The 21,494-nt window shown below is 46.5% G+C and overlaps 1 protein-coding gene and 1 long non-coding RNA gene across 9 annotated transcripts in view; one reads left to right on the forward strand and one right to left on the reverse strand.

The window, feature by feature from the left end:
- Window positions 1-21,494, reverse strand: part of TTC7B (tetratricopeptide repeat domain 7B) — a 322,836-nt gene that overhangs the window by 140,136 nt on the left and 161,206 nt on the right. For all 8 annotated transcript variants that reach the window (XM_037900827.2, XM_037900829.2, XM_037900831.2 and 5 more), the window contains 2 exons: window positions 19,603-19,720; window positions 19,029-19,086 (listed from right to left, as the gene is read on the reverse strand). In XM_037900827.2, coding sequence (XP_037756755.1) covers window positions 19,029-19,086; window positions 19,603-19,720 — 176 coding nt within the window. The remainder of the gene's footprint in view (window positions 1-19,028; window positions 19,087-19,602; window positions 19,721-21,494) is intronic.
- LOC119566455 lies at window positions 11,751-19,603 on the forward strand. Its single transcript, XR_005225589.2, has 3 exons — window positions 11,751-12,005; window positions 12,571-12,755; window positions 15,749-19,603. It is a non-coding gene; the product is annotated as an uncharacterized LOC119566455 (long non-coding RNA).

Below are 21,494 nucleotides of genomic sequence, written 5' to 3' on the forward strand. Positions count from 1 at the left end.
CAGTTTGTGTGTTTGGGATTTTTTTTAAACATAGTAACAAAAGAGAAAAAGGATGTTAAAAATAAGTGGATGTAAAAACACATATACTGTCTGGTGAAAACTAAGGCAATAGGGGTAGAACCTAACACAACTTCTAAACTTTGCTTTTAAAATAGACTACATTTCAAATTGATGGCATTCTCTAATGAAGGTTATATTACAAATAGGACATAAAATAAAGAAGCCAAGAAAATCTAGTCAGAATTCTTTTTTCAGAGAAAAAACATTGCTATCCCTTATGATCATGAAGGGAACCTTCTACACATGACTTGATGCAGACCTGTCTTCCTGAATGTGCAGAAAGACAATTCCAGTGGCTTGGTGGCTTCCCATGACATGTCGAAGTCGCTGCACAATGAAATTCTAGCAACCAGAGGAATGGGAGAGGGCTTCAAATTTACTACCAAATAGATACTACTCAGAGTGACATATGAGAGATGGAGACCATTAACAGGGTCAGAGGACATTTCTCATTTCACTCACATTTTAAGGAGAAAACAAAAATAAAAAACCCACATAGATTGAATGGCTCAGTGAATAAGTAATGAGGTACAGAGATACTCACTTGTCGGTGTAGATGTAGTTTGGGGAGAAAGGAATGCATCACCCCCCCCCAACAAAGGCAATACATGGGGTAAGGGGCACACAGGGACATGTGCCACTGCCCCCCACCCCCGATTTCTGAGAGTGCTGAGCAGCCCTTGCAGGGCCTGCGGGGAGCGGGAGGAGGAGAGGTCTGTCCTCCTCACACTGTGCCTCCCCCTCAGCATGTTTGTTGCTTGCTTGGCCCCTCTCACCAGCAGCCAGTCCTGGGTGGGGAGGAGAGGCGGTAGTACAGGGCCGCTTCTCCTGCTGGGTGAGGGTGGCTGCTCTCAGTCACTGCCTCTGTGCAATGTGGCGACTGCCTGCGAGAGTCCAGCTGGGGAGGGCAGTAGCAGCCTGCGGGGTGGAGAGAGCACAGCTGCCTTGGGCTGGATGTAGGGTCGCTGGGGAAGGCACAGGGAGCTGGTTCCCTGTCCTTCGTGAGAGTTAGAGACAATGCCCGCGTTCCTCCTCCCACTGAGGTGTCTGTGAGGGCACAGGAGCTCTGGCCGGGGGGGGGGGGGGGGGGGAGAGGGAGACGTTGTTTCTGTGAGTTTTTCCACCTCCTTTTCCCCTAGGCTAGGGTCGGCCCCAACCCAGAGGCACATTCTCCCTGCTCCTGCGTCCCCAGTCCTCCAGGAGCTGGCAGGATTGGCTGCTTTGGCCCAGGGGGCTGGAAGGTTCTTGCACACAGACGCAATGTGTGTGTGTTGGAGGGGGTGTCACATGACCCCCCCCATCTTTAAACTGTGTACCCCCACTATCAGCAGGTACAGGTTGTCTCTGCCCCCAAACTGTAAGCCTTAGGCAGGCATGGAATTTGCCTTCTCTGTGCATGGCCCTGTTAGCCTTATTAGAGCTGCCCCACAAACATAAAAGTCAAACTACACCTATGCTTGTACGTTACTGGTTCAAAAATTCAGCTCTAGCTAGCAGTGACTGAAAACTGTTACCATCTGTACCATCTACCAGCTGTTCAGTGACTTATGTGAAATGATTATATCTGTACTACAGCAAACACTCCAGAAATCATCTAAACAAGTACTGTTTGCACAAACATGATCTCTGTGAAAAAAACTTGTGGACCGGCACCTAAAATGCCACAACCAGCATCACAACTGGCTGCCTTGAACCTTGGTAGAGGTAAAGGTCATTGCATATGTAACTACCCTCCTTCTTGAAAGGTTAGGGGTAAGAATCTGACACAGCAGTATGGTGAAGCCTGCACAGTTGCTGCCCTTATAACCTGTATTGTTGGTGAACCAAGTATTTCAGTTTCTACCGTTCCTGAAGACCAAATTTATTTTCAAGAAGTGGGATGGAATAAAATGTACAGACACTCTGGAAAAAGCGCAAATGAGCATTCCTAGAAGTGACAATTTTTAAATGGTGTTGGCTGCCTCAGTCATGAAAGCAACTGATCTAGCAAGGTTATTAACCACAGTGACACACATTTCCAGCAGGGCTATATGAATCTCTGCTGATGAATGTCAGCTTTAAGTGACACTTCACGCTACCGGAAAAGTCAATACCAAACTTTCTAAAATTACTTTCTTCCTTCTCTTGGAAGCAAATTATAATGCTGATAAGGTCCAGCAACTCCAACCACTGTAAAGGTCAATCCATTTTATACAAGAATTCACATGGATGTTTGAGCCAGTCATATCTGCAGTGTTACCATATCGTGGTCGCAATACTGAAAGTGTTTCTTTAAAGTCTACTTTAACTGTTCACTGTCATTTTGAAATCCTATCCCTCATGTTTTCACTAACAACTCCAAAGATACTTCAATTTAAAACTTTGGTACAAATTAATAATAAGAAATACCAGTTGATAGAATGGACATATCATTCTGATTTCAAGTAAACTGAAATTGTGCATTCAGACTGCTAAATACAGAACACCCCAGTGTATGTTTTAAGTACGAACTGGTAATACAGAAATACAAAATATACAGCTTTTAAGGAAGGAAAAGAAGCAGGTGTAATCAACATTTTCCAAGGCACCCCATGTGTAGTTTATATGACTCTATTTAGCACAAGAATTTCAAAGCTTCAAATCACTAAAAAAATTAAAATTCCATCCACGCTCTACAGCTAAAGGGCATCTGTAAGAGCTCACTGAACAGACACCAGATATGTTTTCAAATATCAGCTAACATTACTCACTGCTAACAAGTCTTAGAAACAGTACAATTAAGACGCCATCAGGAATATTGTTAGCTGCTGTAAGAAAAGAAGCTGCAAAGCTTCTCATGAAGTCTGAATTCATATGTTATTGCAGAGAAAGAATTCTAGTAAACCCCCCATCTACTATTCAGTATTTTTCACAGGGTTTCAGCCCAAACATTTACAGTGCCTCCTTTTCTAGGACAAATATTATAAGAATAACAAAAATCAAACGGTACGTCTCTGCTTTATCAAGGCACATAACATTTCCATTAGGAAGTTCACATTTTATTAATTTACAACTGCAGTAAAATACAGATCAAGGGAGCCACCAAGGTTTGGTACACGTTGCAGACTTTAATCCTTGGGGAAATGGCAAGTTACCAAACAGATCACTCGCAGAGACTTGCTTCCTAAGGGCTTTTGGATCTCCATGGCAAGCTGTAAGATGAGGAAGAGGTACTTGCAACTAGGTAGTGGGCAGGGAAGGACTGGCTTTAGTCAAGAGTCTCAATCTGTCCCTGGCTTTTGGAAGGCAACCACAGAGGCAGGCAAGTCATGTTAGGAATTCAAGTCAGGGATGAAATGGCATACAAGCCACTAGCAGTTGAGTATATGGAGTCAGGCTGACAGGAGAGCAAGGCAAAGGGTTACAGGGAGGCAAGTTAGTTAGTGGTAGTTGGTGTTGGTCCTGCTTTGAGCAGGGGGTTGAACTATATGACCTCCTGAGGTCTCTTCCAACCCTAATCTTCTATGATTCTATGAAATAGAGGTGGTAAAGTTTTAGAACTTTGCGGAGATGGCAGGAATGGTTGGGGAACCCAGGGAGGGACCAGGAAGTGGAAAGTGCACATTGAGAATGGATGACAGGAGAAATGATGTACTAAAAAAAGGTTGAAGGAGCTCAATCTATTTAATTTAAGAAAGAGAAGGTTACTCGGTGACTTGATCACAGTCTGTAAGAACCTACATGGGGAAGAGGAGATTACTTACCTGTAACTTAAGGTTCTTTGAGATGTGTGGTCCCCTATCTGTATTCCACTGAGGGTTATGCATGTGCACCATGTGCCTGAGTGAGAGAATTTAAAAGTAGTGTCCACTGGTCTGAGCATGCACTCTGACTCGCCTCAGGCTTCCATGTGAGGTAATAAAGGGCAGGGCAGACTGACCGCATCTCTGAAGATGGCACTGGAAACGGAGTCTCTGGTAATCAGATAATGAGCTGCAAAGGTATGCGCATGTGCCCAGGTTGCCAATCTACAGATTTCGCAGATAGGGACATTGTTGAGGAAGGAAACGGAGGAGGAAACCAACCTCGTGGAGTGAGTTCGAATACTGAATGGAGGTGTTCTATTGCGAACCTAACAGCATTGTTTAATACAGTTCGAGACTCATCTGGAGAGTCTCTGGCCAATATCACTGAACCCGTAGATCTCTCTTGCTGAGGCGATCGCCACCAGGAAGGCTGTCTTCATCGACAGGTATATGAGCGAACAAGTGGCAATGGGTTCAAAGGGACGTCTAGTCAGGCTTTTTAGCACGAGGTTTAGGTCCCATGTTGGGGTTGGATGTCTGGGTTTGGGAAAAAGGTTTAATATTCCTGCGAAGAATCATTTTGTGGTTGGATGTGAGAGCACTGACTATCCCTCTTCTTGTTGATGGAATGTCACTATAACTTCTAGGTGAAGTTTGAGTGAACTGAGTAATAGCCCAGATATATTTAATTTAATTTATTTATTTATTTTAAGAGAGCCAGTACATATTTTGGGCCATTGGGAGAGTAGCGGATGTCAGGGAGATTTGTTGGGAATTACACCAAACTTGGACCACTTTTGCAGGGAAGTAGTGGAGTGGATTTTCTACTGCACAGTAACCCTTCCTGTACCTTCTCAGAGGCACATTGCCAGTTGTTTCAGGTAAGGGTACCAAGTATGTCTCAGTCATGTAGGAGGAATCAGCATGACATTTACTCTCCCTCTTTTTATCTTTAACTGGACTTTCAACAGTAGGGGAACAGGGGAAAGGCATACAGAAGGTCCCTGTTCCACCACAGAAGGAGAGCGTCGCCCAAGGAGTGTTGCCCTGTACCTAGCCTGGAGCAGCAGCATGGACATTTCTTGTTCAGTTAAGTGGCGAACAGGTCTGTGGTCGGTGTCCCCCACGGCCTGAGTAGGTCGTGAAACACTGCTGGGTTAATCTCCCACTTGCGGTCATGTGGGAATTTGTGACTCAGACTGTCCGCTATCAAGTTTTGTACTCCAGGAAGGTAGGTCGCTGATAATGTGATGTTGCGGGAAATTCACCAGTTCCACAACTTTAGTGCTTCTGTGCAAAGGAAGAGTGACCCTGCCGATTTATGTAGTACATACATGGTATGTTGTCTGTTAAAACACTTGTGTTTCCTTGATCAGTGGGAGAAAATGGACGCAGGCATTCCTGATCGCCCTGAGGAGGTTGATGTGAAGTGACATTTCCATGGATGACTATTTGCCTTGTGTTGTAGAGTTTAAATGTGCACCCCATCCTATGAGGGATGTGTCGGTGGTGAGAAGTAATGACAGGGAAGTTTGGGAAAAGGGGGATCCCCTTGCAAACACTGGCTGGATTTTTCCACCAGTCCAGGGAATTTTTGACCTTGGTTTGTAGTGACAGAGGTTTGTCTAATCTGTCTCTGTTGAACCATACCTGGAGGCACTGCATATGAAGTCTGGCATGAGGTATCACTGCTGTGCCTGCCGCCATATCCCCCAGGATTTAGAGGCAGTGTCCTGCTCATATTTGAGGGCAGTTTTGTAGTGTCTCTTTGAGTGTGGCCAAGGTGCGGAACCTGTGCTGAGGCAGAGCGCTCTGGCCTGTAATGAGGCCGACTCCTATGAATTCTAAGTGCTGTACAGGGGTGAAGGTTGATTTTTGGATGTTGATCTGTAGACCCAGTTCCGAGAATAAGTCTACTGCAGTTTTGGTAACCCAGTGGGCCTTGTTGAAGGAGTGGCCTCATAGGAAATAATCATCCAGGTAGGGGTAGATCATGATCCCCTGTGAGCATAGGTAAGGTGCCACTATAGAGAGGACCTTGGAGAATACTCTCTGAGGTGATGAGAAGCCAAAGGGGAGTACTTTGTATTGATAGTGGTCCTGGCCCAGGGTAAATCTGAGAAATCGTCTGTGTGAAGGTAGGATAGATATGTGGAAACAGGCATCCTGCAGGTTAAGCACCGAAAGCCAATCTCCCCGTTCCACAAATGAAATAATCGCTGCTAGTGTGACTATCCTGAATTTCTGAGCTTTGACAAATTTGTTCAGAGCCATGAGGTCCAGCATGGGTCTCCAACCTCCCTTCTTCTTGGGTATCAGGAAATAATGAGACTAAAAACATTTGCCCCCTCGCAGATGTTGAGGTACTGGGTCTACGGCTCCTACCCAGAAGAGATCTATTTCTTGTTGTTGTAAACTCTCATGAGAAGAGTTCCTGAAGAGGGATGGGGGAAGGGTGTTTGGGGAGGGCGGTAAAGTGAATGGAGTACACATTGCAGATGACTTCCAGGACCCATCGGTCTTAATGTTATCCATTCCCAGGTGCTGTGGAATGGGGCAAGCTGGTAACCAAATGGTTGCGATGGATTGGTCAGCTGGAGGAGTTGAGGGGATTGGTCTGTCGACCCCTCGACCAACACATCAAAACTGATGTTTTGAGGTAGATGGTTGCGACATGAAAGGCAGCAGGACTGATGGCTTATGTCTGAAGAATCTGGATTTCTCTCTCTGAGGCTTCTAGAAACGCTGGGTTGGGAACTGTGAAGTACGGTATTTATGTTGAGGTTGCTGACTAAACTTTCTCTTTTGTCTGGGAGTACAGATCCCTAATAAGCAGAGAGTAGCCCTGGAATCTTTAATGGTCCACAAGGATGAGTCAATCTTTTTAGCAAACAATTTGGTGCCTTCGAAAGGAAGGTCTTCTACAGTTATCTGCACTTCCTTAGGGAAGCCAGATAGGTGTAACCAAAAGGTTCATCGCATAACCACTGCAGTGGAGATGGACTGGGCTGCTGTGTCAGCTGCATCGAGTGCTGACTGGAGAGCTGTTTTGGTCACTAGTTTTCCCTCATGGATAATAGCCCAGAACTGGTCATGGTATGACTCTGGGAGCTGATCAATAAAAGTGTTGAGCTTTGTATAATTGACATAGTCATATTTTGCTGTTAATGTTTGATAATTTGCAATTCTAAATTGGAGTGTGGCTGAGGAGCTCCCAAAGAGCTCCAGGTGCTTCCAATCCATATCATAGGGTATCTCATTTGGTGCTGGTGGCCATGGGAATTTACTGCATCCACAACAATAGAATTAAGGGGAGGGGGAGAAAAAGGAATTCCGTCTGCCTAGCTGGGATTTAATATTTTTTAATTAGACCATTTGTAAGTAGGCATCACCGATGCTGGGGTTTGCCATAACTTGGATGGGTCCAGAAGGGCCTCCTTGATGAGGAAGACTATTCTAAAGAACGAGAACGAGTGTAAGATGTCAAGGAGTTTGTGATGGGTGTCCTTTACCTCCTCCAGGTGTATCTGTAGGGTGTCTGCTACCCTCTTAGCCAAATGCTGGAAAAGCCAGAAATTGTCAGGTAAGGAAGGTGGAGGGGGCATCACTCCCATGCCTGAAGAGGAGGAAGAGATGTTGATTCTCAGTGTAACTTCCTCCTCGAATCCACCCTCCTGTTCCTCCAAAGATCTCCTCTGGAGGTTCGGCAGTTCTGGATGCTGTGGCCAAGGGAGAATGTCTCAGGGACTTCATGGTGAGTCAAGCTGGAAGCCCAAGAGGTGTGAGGTCTATATGTTACCCAGGGATCCCAGTGGGCCACTGGGGTGGTGGGATAGATCCCCATGGTGGTATCAAAGGCTGGCTGTATCATGGTGGTGGAGGAGCAGGCTGAGGGTCTGATTGAGGAGCCCCTTGATAACAGGCACCATAGGGAGCATGAGAGGAGTGGTGAGAGATGACCTCCTCTGGCTCACTGTCTAAGTCACCACTAGAAAATGAAATTGCATGGCAAGGCACCGGAGAAGACTCCCGTGACTGGAGACGACTCGGTAGCAGAGCCCTTGTGCCAAGAAGGGAAGACTCTGGTATATCAGATACCTTGAGTTCTCTTGAGTGCAACAACTTCTGTTGCGCCGACCAACCCAGTGCCAATGCCAGTACAGAGGGAGTCTCGGATTTTGCCTGTACCGAGCACTCCGGTCCTGGATGGCTCACAGTTGACGGTGCCAAAAGTAAAGCTCGAACCAACAGCATCTTCTAAACACTGCGCTCCCTGCTCCTGTCCTTATCCACTGGTACCATTAGCTCGATCCCTGTGCCCACCAGGTTTTTAGGCACAACATGGTACCTGCCATTCCAGACCCTCATGAGCTATATTTATTGTGCTTGGACTGTCTCAGGACTGACGATACTAAGCATGCTGGCAATCTTTTTCTGCTAGCTCGGGAGTACTCACAGCTCTTTTTTAAGATGCTTTACAAGAGAGGTTCGAGGCTGTTTTCTTCGTTTCATAGTCCCTGAATGTTGAGGGCTGTGGGGAAGATTTGTGCCTTCTCAGTGATTCTTGGCGCAGATCTGGGGAAGGCTGAAGGGCTGCCTGCATCAGGATGATTTTCCGTCTCAGTTCCTGTCACGGGGGCAAGTGCACCCCGTCCCCCTTTGGGGCAAGGGTGTTGTAGACCCGTGGTTAAGTCTGCCTGACCGTCCTTATCCTCAGGGCAGTATTGGATAAGGACCAGTAATGGCCAAAGTCTATCCAGTCACCCTTCCTCACAGGGCTAGGTGGACTGGTGGCCAAAGTCAATATACGTGCCCTTTCCCTAGGGGCAGTACGGCCTCACAACGCAAGTCAACAAGGCTGCCCTTTCCCTCAGGGCAGAATAGTCCAGTGGCCAGAGTCAACCTGCGTGCCCTCCTCCACAGGGTGTGCGGCCTAGTGGCCAGAGTCAATAAGGCTGTCCTCCTCCGCATGGCTGAGAGACGTCGTGACCAGCTCAGGAAGTGGGCCGCCACCTAGGGGTTGGTGGCGGCCAGGGTAAGGGGACCTGGGCTCTCTGTACTCCACCGGATCCCAGCCCAAAGTCCTGGCAGTGACAAGTGCAGAGATCTGATTGAAGAGTCAGCAGGGATCTGACCGAAACTCGCTGACACTACCAAGCACAATAGCTAGTGCCCCCGGGCTACTTTCTACCCTGTCTCCTGATGCAGTGGTCCGGGTGTTTTCAGGGTCTCTGGGTTCCTTGGCCTGTGCAGCTCCCAACAGCTCCGACCTCCCTTTGGCGTCAGCATGTACCTGGGACTCCTCCTGTGTCTCAGCACCTTGGGCTTCCGGGGACTGGGGCTTCCAGGCTGGAGCCTGCAAGGTCCGTCATTCCTCCTCAGCAGTCAGCCCAGACTGAGCTGAGTTGCTTCCTTTTATACTGGTGTTCCAGTTGGAGCCTGGCCAGCAGGGGCAAGGGGGCAGGGCCTCCTCTGCCCAGAGTGTGGGGTCAACACTTCTTGATCAGTGTTGGACAAGTACATCCTGTCACAGCTCCCTGTCCTTCCGTGACCTGGGTTTAAGCTGTTGACAGAGACCACATTTCTCAGGAACGTGGCCTTCCCTGAGGCAGCACATGCAGCAATAATGTTTATCTGCCACAGGGATGGCCTCGTTACGAGAGGCACTTCTTGAAGCCCAGTGAGCTGGGCATACCCTGCTGAGGAAAGGGGTCCCTGACAAAAGGGGAAAAGACAGCTACCTTTTCCGTAACTGGTGTTCTTTGAGATGTGTTGCTCATGTCTATTCCACAATAGGTGTGTGTGCTCACCACGTGCACCAGTGCTGGAAGTTTTTCTGTGAGCAGTATTCGTAGGGAAGCGCCCCAGCGACCCCTGGAGAAGCGCTGCTATGGCGCGGTATAAGGGACGCTGCGCGCTCCCCCCACCCTCAGTTCCTTCTTGCCAGATAACTCTGACAGAGGGGAAGAAGGGTGGGATGTGGAATAGACATGAGCAACACATCTCGAAGAACACCAGTTACTGAAAAGGTAACTGTCTTTCTTCTTCGAGTGATTGGTCCTGTGCATTCCACAATAGGTGATTCCAAGCTATATCTGCTGGAGGTGGGTAGGAGTTCACAGACACTCGGGACAGAGCACTGCCCTGCGGAACCCAGCGTCCTCCCTCGTTTGGGAGATGATAGCATAATGTGAGGTGAACATGTGGACTGATGACCATATGGCAGCCCTACAAATGTCCTGAATAGGGACGTGACCCACAAAGGCAGCCGATGAGGCTTGCGCCCTTGTCGAGTGCGCCCTCACAATTGGCGGCAGGAGAACTCCTGCCAGGTCGTAACAAATCCGGATACATGAAGTGATCCAGTTGGAGAGCCGCTGGGTGGAGATCGGCCGACCTTTCATGCTTTCAGCCATGGCAATGAACAGTTGCAAAGACTTCCTGAACGATTTTGTACGTTCCAGGTAAAAGGCCAGAGCCCATCTCACATCTAGCATGTGGAGGCGGCGCTCCTCACCAGACGTTTGGGGCTTGGGACAGAACACCAGCAAGAAAATGTCCCGGCCCATATGATAGGCAGAGACCACTTTAGGGAGGAACAAAGGGCGTGGGCGGAGCTGGACCTTATCCTTATGGAAAACTGTGCATGGGGGTTCAGAGGTCAGGGCCCAAAGCTTCAAGACCCTCCTAGCAGAGGTAATTGTCACAAGAAAGGCCACTTTCCATGAGAGGTGGGACCAGGAGCATGTAGCAAGCGGCTCAAATGGAGCCTGGCCAGCACCAAGTTCAGGTCCCACTGAAGGACTGGGGGTCTAATATAAGGAAAAAGGCGATCCAAGCCCTTAAGGAATCGACTGGTCATGGCACGAGAGAATATCGTGTGACTCTGAACTGGCAGGTGGAGGGCCAATATGCTGTCAGATGCACTTTGACGGATGAGGGTGCTAGGCCCTGGGCTCTGCGATGAAGGCGGTAATCCAGGATAAACTGGAGCGGGGAAGCCACTGACGAGACGCCCCAATCAGCAGCCCACCGGGAAAACCGAGACCATTTTGCCAGGCAGGTCTGATGCGTGGAGGGCCTCCTGCTCTCCAGGAGGACACGCTGGACTCCCTCTGAGCATGTCCTCTCATCTTGGCCTAACCATTGAGCAACCACGCCATGAGGTGAAGGGCTGCTAGGTTGGGGTGGAGGAGGTGACCTTGGTCCTGAGAGAGAAGGTCCAGGCGGATTGGCAATGGCCACAAGGGGATGGGGAGCGACTGCCAGGCTTGTGAGAGTCCCATACCAGTGCTGTCTGGGCCACGCTGGGGTGATCCGAAGGATGCGAGCCCTGTCCATCTTGATCTCTTCCAGGACCTTGCCGATCAGTGGAATCGGGGAAAACATATAAAAGCTGACCTGTCCAGGACAGAAACTGCGCCCGTGCCCAGTCCTCCCCTGGAGCAGAAACAAGGACACACGCAGTTCTGCCTGGTCGCGAAGAGGTCCACTTGGGGAGTGCCCCATGTTTGGAAAATCCTGTGCACTACCTCCGGGTGCAGCTGTTGGAGACCCCAGGGCATGGCCACTAGTTAAGTCGAGGGGATGGAAGGCCATAAGGGTCGAGGAGTTCTCCCTGCTGAAAGCCTAAGGGCTTCTTCTCAACCCCCCTTAATAGAATTCAGACCTGGCTGGTTTGAGTAAGCTCTTTTGCTTTTAAAACAATGTTGCAGCCGCAGATAATGCCTTATAGTGTAAGGTTTGCTGACGCCAAGTTAAAGATAATAGGAGATAGCTACAAGGACAGACAGAATGTGCTGGGTGTTTAAGTTGCTAGGAATCCTTGTTAGAGGTTGCAGGAAATAAACATTGTTGTAACCCATATAAGGAAGGCAGAGTATTTGTGCAAAGTTTTGATTGGCTGATGTGTAGTGCAGTAGCATTAAGGAATATAAAAGTGTGTGTAATGACCTGCTTTGGTGTGCAGGATTTGAGATTCTATTCTCCCTGTACCTTGTTTGCAGCTGCAAATAAACTCTTCTGCTTCTCCACCCCGTTGTGATTATTCAGTGAAGCACACTGGGTAAAGAACCCCTGCTGTTGTTTTGCCTTTCGGCACTGGGTGCCGGCAACACAGCGACCATTCGTGCTGAGAGAAGTACCGGCTCAGCTGATCCGCCCGAGAGTTTTGGACGTCCGGTAAGTGGTGGGCTTCCAAGTTGAAATTGTGGGCTATTCAGAAGTCCCACAGCCTGAGGGTTTCCTGGCAGAGGGCTGAGGAACGGGCCTTGCCTTGCCAGTTGATGGAGAACATCGAGGCCGTGTTATCTGTGAGAAACCTGACTACCCTGCCTGCTAGGCATGAGTGAAAGGCCACAGAGGCTAGACGGACTGCCCTGAGCTCTTTGACATTTATGTGCAGGTCTAGTTCCTGCGTGGACCACAGACCTGGGGTCTGGAGGTTTCCCATATGGGCTCCCCACCCCAAGTCCAAACGCATGAGACACCAACTCTAAAGTCGGAGGCCGGCCCCTGAATGGGACCCCTTGGAGCATGCTCCGCAGGGTGTACCACCAGTGGAGGGAAGCTGAGCCGGGTTCCCCCAGACAGCGTAAACAGTCAGTGTGCGGATCACTCACAGGCATGGGCCTTTTACAGGTGTCGCATGACTTAAAAGCTCGGGGCACAGGGCATGCCCTGACCCAGGTGCACTTATCTATTCTAACTATGCTGCTTCTTTCTTTTTTTCTTTTTTAAACTACAGGTACTAAGTAACTACGAACTAAATGAAGTCCAAACAGGGAAGCTAAAGCAGAGCTGGAGCAGAGCAGTTCCGAAGCACCTTCACTGGAGGGAAGAAGGAACTGAGGGTGGGGGGAGCACAGAGTGCCCCTTATACCGTGCCATAGCAGCTCCACTCCAGGGGTTGCTAGGGGCGCACCCCTACAGGTACTGCTAAGGGAAAAATTTCCGGCACCAGTGCACGTGGTAAGCATGCACACCTGTTGTGGAATGCACATGAGCAATCACTCGAAGAAGAAAATTAAGTTTTTTGGTGTTTTGTTTTTAAAGAGAAAATAAAGAAAATCTACAACTAAGAAGGAAGGAGATTAACTAGCTAATAAAAATACTAATAAAGACTAAAGATAATGATCACAAATGGACTGCTAACGGCCCCTCTCCAGCCAGGGGCGGCTGAGAAGGAACCGAGGGGGGTTCACCCCAGCGCGCTGGTTAGCCTTGTGGTGGGGCAAGTGGGGACAGCGCATGTGTGGGCCGAATGGATACTGCTACCAAAATTCTCCAATCAGCAGTATAGGGATGTAAGTGCACCTACAGTGGAGCACTCACAGTAGGGACACTACTCGAAGAAGAACAGAGTAACCTTCCACAGGTAGAAGGAAAGTGCTAATTGCCATCAGGTGGACTCTCAAAAGCACTGAGGGTGAGACCCAATGACTAAAGATAAAATGTAGTCTAGGATGAGGGGAATTCCTGCTGCTTCTGGTAAAACCCCTTTATGTTGTGCCCAAGACAAAAAACATCTCCCCTTAGTCCGGTAACATTGTCTAGTGAAATCCTTCCTACTGTTAGAGAGAATGTCTTGTATAGCCAAGGAGCATGTCTGATCTAGACTAGATTCTCATCCAAATACCAAGCCCTGAGGTGGAGTATATGTGAATTGCAATGCTTGCTCTTGCCACTGTAATGGGTCAGAGGATTGGGAAAGTTCAGGATGGGAATTGGTGCGTGGATGACATGTGCAGGAGATTGGGGAACCAGAACTGTCTGGGCCAGAAGGGGGCGATGAGAAGACAGTCATTTTGTCTTGTCGGATCTTGTGCAGCACGCAAAGCAGGAGCAATAGTGGAGAAAAGGCATAGTTGAGTTGGTCCAACCAGGAAAGTAGGAGAACATTGTCCTGGGAGTGGAAGCCGAGGCGCATTTGTGGTTTGTCTCAGAAGTGAATAGGTATGTAGCTGAGGTCCCCCACTGTGTGAAGATGGTGTGTAGCACTGTCTCGTGAAGTTCCCACTCGCGGTTGATCACAAAGCGTCTGCTGAGTGAGTCCGTGAGTACAGTCTGTGTCCCTGGAAGGTAGACTGCGGTTAGGATGATCTGATGGCTGATGCACCAATGCCAGAGATTGAAATTCCAGAGAGAATGAGCAAAATAAAGTATTCACATGTTTTCCTTACTGCTCGGAGTTCCAGGATATGGATGTGCACCCTGGATTCTTGAGGTATCCATGACCCTTGTGTCTTATGGTTATCTATATGGGCTCCCGAGCCCAAGAGGGATGCTTCAGTGAAGATAGTTTTGTCTGAGGAGGAGGGAAGAAAGGGGACTCCCACATGTATGTGATGTGGGTTTGTCCACCATAGGAGGGCAGACAGTACCATGGCCAGGACTGTCAGCATGAGGTCCACAGAATGATGGAATGGTGAGTACACGGATGGACTATGTCTGAAGGCAGTGGAGGTGAAGTCTCATGAAGGGGGTCACATAGGTGCATGAAGCCATGTGGCCAAGATGCAAGAGATAATCCCTGGCTGGTACAGAACAATTATTTGTGATGTGAGTTATGACGACATTTATTGACTGAAACTTGTCAGTGGGAAGGTATGCTCATGCCAGGATTGAGTTTATGTTACCCCCGATTAAGTCCAGTGATTGCATGGGGTTGAGGATTGACTTCCCAGAGTTGATGCCGACAGGGAGATGAGTAACACAAAAGTCTAGGCATGGACTTCCTGTCAGGACCTGGTAGCTAGGAGCCAGTCGTTGAGGTATGGAAAAAACAAGCAGACCATAACGCTATTCCAAAGCGAAGTACGCTGTACTGGAAATGGTTGGCGCTGACTGTAAATCTGAGAAAATGTCTGTGGGCGGGTGAATATCAATGTGGAAAGTGAGCCTCCCTCATAACGAGAGCTTTGAACCACATGCCATTCTCTAAGGATGGAATTATCACTGCCAACGTAACCATGCAAAACTTGAGTTTGCAGATGAAGCAACTGGGGTGGCAGAGATCAAGAATCGGTCTCCAACCACCTTTTTTCATGAATTAAGTTGAGTAGAACCCTGTTCCTTGATATTCTAGAGGAATGCGTTCTATCGCTCCCCATTGTAATAAGGCGTTTACTTTTTGGGTGAGGATATTGTTGTGAGAGTGGTCCCCAAAAGGGAATGGGGGTTTTGGAAGAGGCAGTGTTACAAACTCGATCATATAGCCATGATGGATGACATTCAGCCCCATTTGTCCATTGTTATTGCACTCCAGGCATGGAAAAGCATTAGGCTGAGTGGTTGGTGGCTCTCAGGCTTGCGTCAAAAATACCTCTTGGCTTGCAGTTGGGTCTGAGACACGGAAACCTGGGGGGGGGAGGGGCCAGGGAAGTAAGACCTCTGAATCTTTTGTCATTTATATGGGGGTTCATAAGGTCTCTAATGATAGAACTGAGAAGACCTGTACCATTGGGTGGACAACGGACAGTGGAACTTTCATGTCAAGGTAGGAATATAGATGCCCAACAAGCAAAGGATAGGCCTGGGGTCTTTCAGTATATGCAACGACTCATTGTCTTCTGGTTGAAGAGATGGGATTTGTCAAAAGGGAAGTCCTCAATGGTGTTCTGGACGTCCCTAGGAAAACCCAAAAGCATGAAGCCAGGACTCCCTACATATCACAATAGCTGTAGCCATGGCTCTAGAAGAGGTATCAGCTGCATCTATTGCAGACTGAAGGTCAGTTCTGCTTATGAGTTTCTCTTCCTTGATGGGGGTGTGAAAACTGACATGATCCTTTTGTGGGAGGGTCTTAGCAAATTCTTCTTATTTAGTGTAATTCAGGAAATCAAACTTGGCCAATAATGCTTGATAATTGTAAGAAAAGACTTTCCGCCCCAAAATATCTAACTGCTTCCCTTTCCTGTCTGCAGGTGTAGATCAAGGATGTTGGTGCTTAGCCCTCTCTGCAGCAGCCTGAACTACCAATGAGTTAGGAGCTGGGTGGGAGAAGAGGAATTCTGATCCTTTGGCCAGGATATAGTAGCGTCTCTCTGCTCCTTTAGGGCTGCCCATACATGTGGCAGGGGTGTGCCACACTGTCCTGGCTGGCTCCAGTATGGCTTCATTGATTTGTAGTGCTATTCTCACTGGTCCCGACATGTGAAGAACGTCCAGAACCTTATCCTGGGAGTCTTGAACTCTTCCAATGGGATTTGAAGTTCCCCCATAACTCTCTGTAAAAGCTACTGGAATCATCTGAAGTTATCTGGTGGGGAAGGGTATGATGCAGTCAAAGCCTCATCTGGAGGCTTGGAGGATGGGAATCTAGCCAGCTCTGGCGGAACCACTATGACCAGGGTATAAAATTCTTCCTCTGCTGTTGGATCCGTGGGCCTGCTTGACAGCAACTCTCTCGCAGACTGGGTGGGGTCTGAAGGAGGATAATGCGCCAGGGCCCCCAATATGGCCAATAAGCCAGATCAACAAGAGCTTGCAGGGGTCCCCAGTGGTTCTGGGGAGGATAAGAAGGCAGCTGTTCCCAAAAGCGTGATGGTCTCCGTGATGGTGCATAAGAGTGGTATGGTAGAGGCGATTCTTCTCCCAGTTCCGAATCATTGGAAGAGGAAAAGACAGACTCCAGTTCTAAAGGTGGTAACACTGGAGCCAATGGAATGGTGTATAGCACATGCAAGGAGGGTGACAGACCCCATACCACAGGCACAACCCATGGTGGGAATATGATTTCTCGGGAAGTGGAGGGACCTGATGGAGAAGACTCTTGGATGTAACTGTGGATCCAGATCTCCGTGTTGTGAGGGACACACTCTCTTTCCCAGTTGTTAGTACCGGCGCTGAGGTCTTTTCTGGTATGGGAAAGGGTTATCACCTGGAACCGCTGGATCCCACTGTTTATGGGTCTTCCTCCCATGCCTGTGGGACTTGGAATGTGCTCTGTGCCCTTGGACTCAGCTGGTGGAAGGAACGTCCAGATTCTTGGACTGGGAGGAAGACTTAGTGCCATGATTTTAGAAATTCCTAATCTCCCAACTCGGCCCCATCATGGGGTCTGTGGGAGTGGTTCCGCTGGCACCAGAGCCAGATGAAGCAGCAAGAGGCGCACTCCTTGTTGAATAAGGCCGATATACACTAGGGGTTCTCCAGCATGGTCTGAATGCTGTCTCACAGTCATCTCCACGAGATACGTCCGGAGCCAAGTGCTCAGCATTCTCGGTTGCAGCTGCGGAAGGCATGGCAAATACTGTACCCAGCTGCAACGTGAGCTTCTCCTAGGCAGCATAGGCAGCATTGGTCGTTGTCACTGACTGAGATGGATCATGGCAAGAGCTGCAGAATTTGAAGCCTGGAGTTCTGAGGGTAGCCCGGTACTTGCATGGTACTATGGGGTGCACGAATGGGGAAAATCCCTGAAGTCTACCCTAAACTAACTGTTACTAAAACCAGGAAATAAAACTACAGTTAAAATTGCTAAAACTATCTACTGCTATATTTTTAGAAGTGCATCAGAGAGAAGGACACTGAAGGTTCCGACTCATACCATGCACCGGTAAGAAGAAACTGGAGACACAGTCAGCCTGCCCCACTATCCAAGGCGGGTCAGGGCGCATACGCAGGCCAATGGGTACTACTTTCAAATTCTTCGACTCAGGACACATGGTGCGCATGTGTAACCCTCTATGGAATACAATAGGGACCATCGCTTGAAGAACAATAAATATTTGATAATGGGATCTTCAATCTAGCAGACAAAGACCCCGTGGCTGTAAGTTGAAGCTAGACAAATTCAGACTACAAATAAGGGATACATTTTTAACAGTGAGGGTAATTAATCATTGGAACTATTTACAAAGGGTAGCGGTGGAGTCTTCCTCACTGACAATTTTTAAATCAAAATTGGATGTTTTCCTAAAAAATATGCTCTAGTTCATACAAATTATTCTGAAGAATGTCTATGGCCTGTGTTATTCAGGAGGTCAGATGAGATGATTACATTCGTCCCTTGTGGCTACAGAATTTATGAATCCTCAATGTTCTAAGGGCTTAAGAGTCTCAAGACAGTTACACACTGCAACAACCGTTGTAACTCACTGATAAGTGAGTGCTACAGGTCCCCCTGTGTGCTGATCCACATAGGAAATTAGTTGTTACAGCCCTCAGATAGTGAGCCATGGCTCTTTAGCTCAAGCCATAGATGTTCATGCTTTTGCTCTGAAGGTCCATGGTTCAATTCCAGTATGTCAGCCAAGATGACAACTGTCATACCATCATAGTATCATACATGTCCATTTTTCCTCTACTCTCCTCCAATCTAATGCTGCCATATTAAACAAAACCCTACATATTCATGTAAAAAGTGACTCAAGTATAAGTCAGTGACCCCGACATTTAATAGGAAAAAAAACTGCAAAAGCATTTTGTCTTTTATATAATGCAAGCGGGCTTATGCAAGAGTACATACATTAGCAAGAATCAAGTGTAGACACTGTGGCACTTCTACTATTTAAACTTCTTTCTATATTTATAATCTTTGATTCATGGACAAACTGACCCCTTTTTGTTCCCCCATTTCTCTTCCAAATAGTTCTGTCCCCAGGTCAAGATTTGGGGATGTGCGCATGTGTGATTTGCATAGTCATTGCCTGCACTGTAACTGTTCTGTGGTTACAGAGGACTTCATTCTCCGGATCTCGCAATCCAGCATCTTTTGCAACGATAAACTCCCAGTTTATTCAAATGCACAAAGAAACTATATCACATATCACTCTAAAAACTATGCATACACAATTGCAAAAATCTTGGTGTACACTTTGATCAGTGACAATCACTACAAAAATGTTTTTACTGGATTCAACAGTGACCGTAAGACTCTATTCCCCCCCCTCCCCTTCAGCACATCAGAAAGAGAGAATATTTCTTTAAAAGGCTGTTAGGCAAACAATATTCTCTGGTAGATGGCACCAAAAATATCTTTAATAATGAAATTAGGGGAAATCTTTAGGAATCTGTTTGGATTTGCCTGGCAGAAACTGATGAAGTGAATGTTAATGCAATATGTTCTGTACCCATGAAACCAGACTCCCAGAGGTAAAATCCTCATTATATAATCTTCATAGATATCTTTTTTTAAAACCACATAACAAGGTTTTTCACTATGTACAGCTGAATGAAACGAAAAGATTAACACCCACTCACCTCTGAAATGCAAGAAGAGCCTTTCTCTGCAGGACCTCTTGCATCCCTCGCAAAGATGCTAAAAAAGGATATATTTAATCAGCGATATTTAAGAGTCAAAGATTTGCTTGCACATGCTTATTGAACAAAGATTAATACATTCACAGACTATTACGACAAAAATGATACAAAAAACGTACAACACATTTTCTTTTAGAGGCTGGTGTGTTTGAGGTTTTTCTATGATATGACTGGTATTTCTAACTTTATGAGTATGTTTAAACTGCAGGTGGGAGCGTACTTCCCACATGGGCAGACGCACACCAGCTTTGCTCGAGCTAGTGCACTAAAATTAGCAGTGTAGCCAAAGTAGCATAGGTGGCAGCATTGGCCAACTGTCTGAATGCATACCAAGGGGGTCTGGGCAGGTTTGTGCTCAGGTGGCTAGCCGGAGCTGCTGCCTTCTCTGCTATTTTGCTACTCTGCTATTTTTACAGCGCTAGCTCAAGCAAAGCTAGCACATCTGTCTACCCACGCTGGGAAGCACACTCCAGCCGCAGTGTAAACATACCCTATGCGTGTATTTTTTTCTTACCATCAGTGGCTTGCAGGCTGTAAGTTAGTCCCAGTGCTAAAAAGCCTTTTGCTTTGAACTCCGATGTTTTCTCACCAACATCAACAACCGTTTTGGCAAATCTTTCCGCTTCTTCCAACTGCAAATATTACAAAAGAAGAACATAAGTCTTTGTAAGATTTTTGCTTTTGAAAACTCCACACACAAAACCGTAAATATAAAGCAAGCCAAAATCTGTGTTACAGTGAGTCTAAAATTAGAAAGAAGTGTACAGACCATGGAAGCAATATACATTAGGTCAGTTTACCACATAATCTCAACCATTACCACTTCCTTTAAGCACACCCTGCCCTTTTCCGCCTGTTAGTTTTCCTCTTAACTTCACAACAAAGAATATAGCTCTTATACAAAGCTGAGACACCCATTTCTATGGTGAAATGGGAACTAGCACTGAAAGGATACAAGTGAACTTGAAATTTAGTCTGTTAAACAAACATACAATACCTGTCCCTGAATCCCACCTGCCAACCTTTACTGTCTTACAGTCACATTTTCCAAGTAAAAAAGAAAAAGAATGTTTTCCTGCTGACTTATTGCTCTGTGAAACACGCTCACAAACAAATGCAGAAACTAAGGCCCTGATTCCGCAAGACAGATCTCTGCATTACACGCACACCCATTGATTTGGATTTGCTAATGCAGAGCTCCTTGTAAGATCAAGGTCTGTCTACACATTCATACACCACTCCCTCTCTTACGCTCTGTGTTGTCATGTAGTTAGACTATAAACTGCTAAGAAAAACAATATGAATTTACTGGAAATGAAACTAAAACCTACGTGCCCAATACAGCAAGCTGCTCCATGCAGGATTTACCCATACAGGGCAATTTACAGGACTTGGACCACTATTAGCAATCAAGTAATACTATGTTTTCAGCAACTTAACAAGTCATATCCCTGCTACTGCACCATTTTCTCATTTCTGCTTGAACTAAACAAAAGTGATATTTATAAAGCACTGCCCCGCCTCTGTGGTACTGTACATTCAAAACAAATTAAATATAACTACAATTATTACAAAAATTGCACCTCTTCCTCCCAACCATTTCCTCTGGAAGCTACAGGCCCACCTTGCAACTCATACAATAACCACAATGAACGCTAAATTATTCATTTTATTAAATCAATGTGTTGTGTAGAGAGATATCAGTTTCAAGGGCATCTAATAACATATTTTACTATTAAATAACACTTTCAAGTTAAATATGGTCCCAAATTTAGGCTGTATAAAAAAAAGTGAGTTTTTCCAAAACCTAACATCACCAGAAATGTTACTATGAAATTCTTGTGTGTGTGTGTTAGTTTTTTGCGGGGTGTTAAGGACTGTAACGAAAGCAGGTTTTTATGTTGCTTTATTATACTCACAAATTGTTAAATTTTTCTTTCTAAACTAATAAACTAAAATGTTTTTTGTTTTTGATCTTTGTATATTGATATAGTATTCATTCACTTCCTATTTGCAAAACTCAAAATTTTTATATTTTGCAAAAGTTTAATATATTTGAGAAACAATGTATACACACACATACACACACAGTATATGTACTACATATCAAGAGGAAATTTTACCTTCTGATCTTGGGATGTCTGAATAATTAATAAAATTTAATGTTGTCACAACTCCTCCCTCCAATTATTTACTCTTAAAGCTAAAATAAGTGACTAATCTCTGAACCATATAACCATTAAAGCAAATGATGTGCTGTGTAGATAATTACTTATCTCTGAAATCTGTATGCAAAAAATTCTGCTCCTATATAAGTTAAAAAGTTTTGTGCTAACGTAGTTGTCATTTATTAAAAAGTCAGAATTTAACAGTTACCACCCTTTAGTGTCTGAAACACATTAGCTA

Source organism: Chelonia mydas, chromosome 6 (genome assembly GCF_015237465.2).
Source record: "Chelonia mydas isolate rCheMyd1 chromosome 6, rCheMyd1.pri.v2, whole genome shotgun sequence".
Taxonomy (NCBI): domain Eukaryota; kingdom Metazoa; phylum Chordata; order Testudines; family Cheloniidae; genus Chelonia; species Chelonia mydas.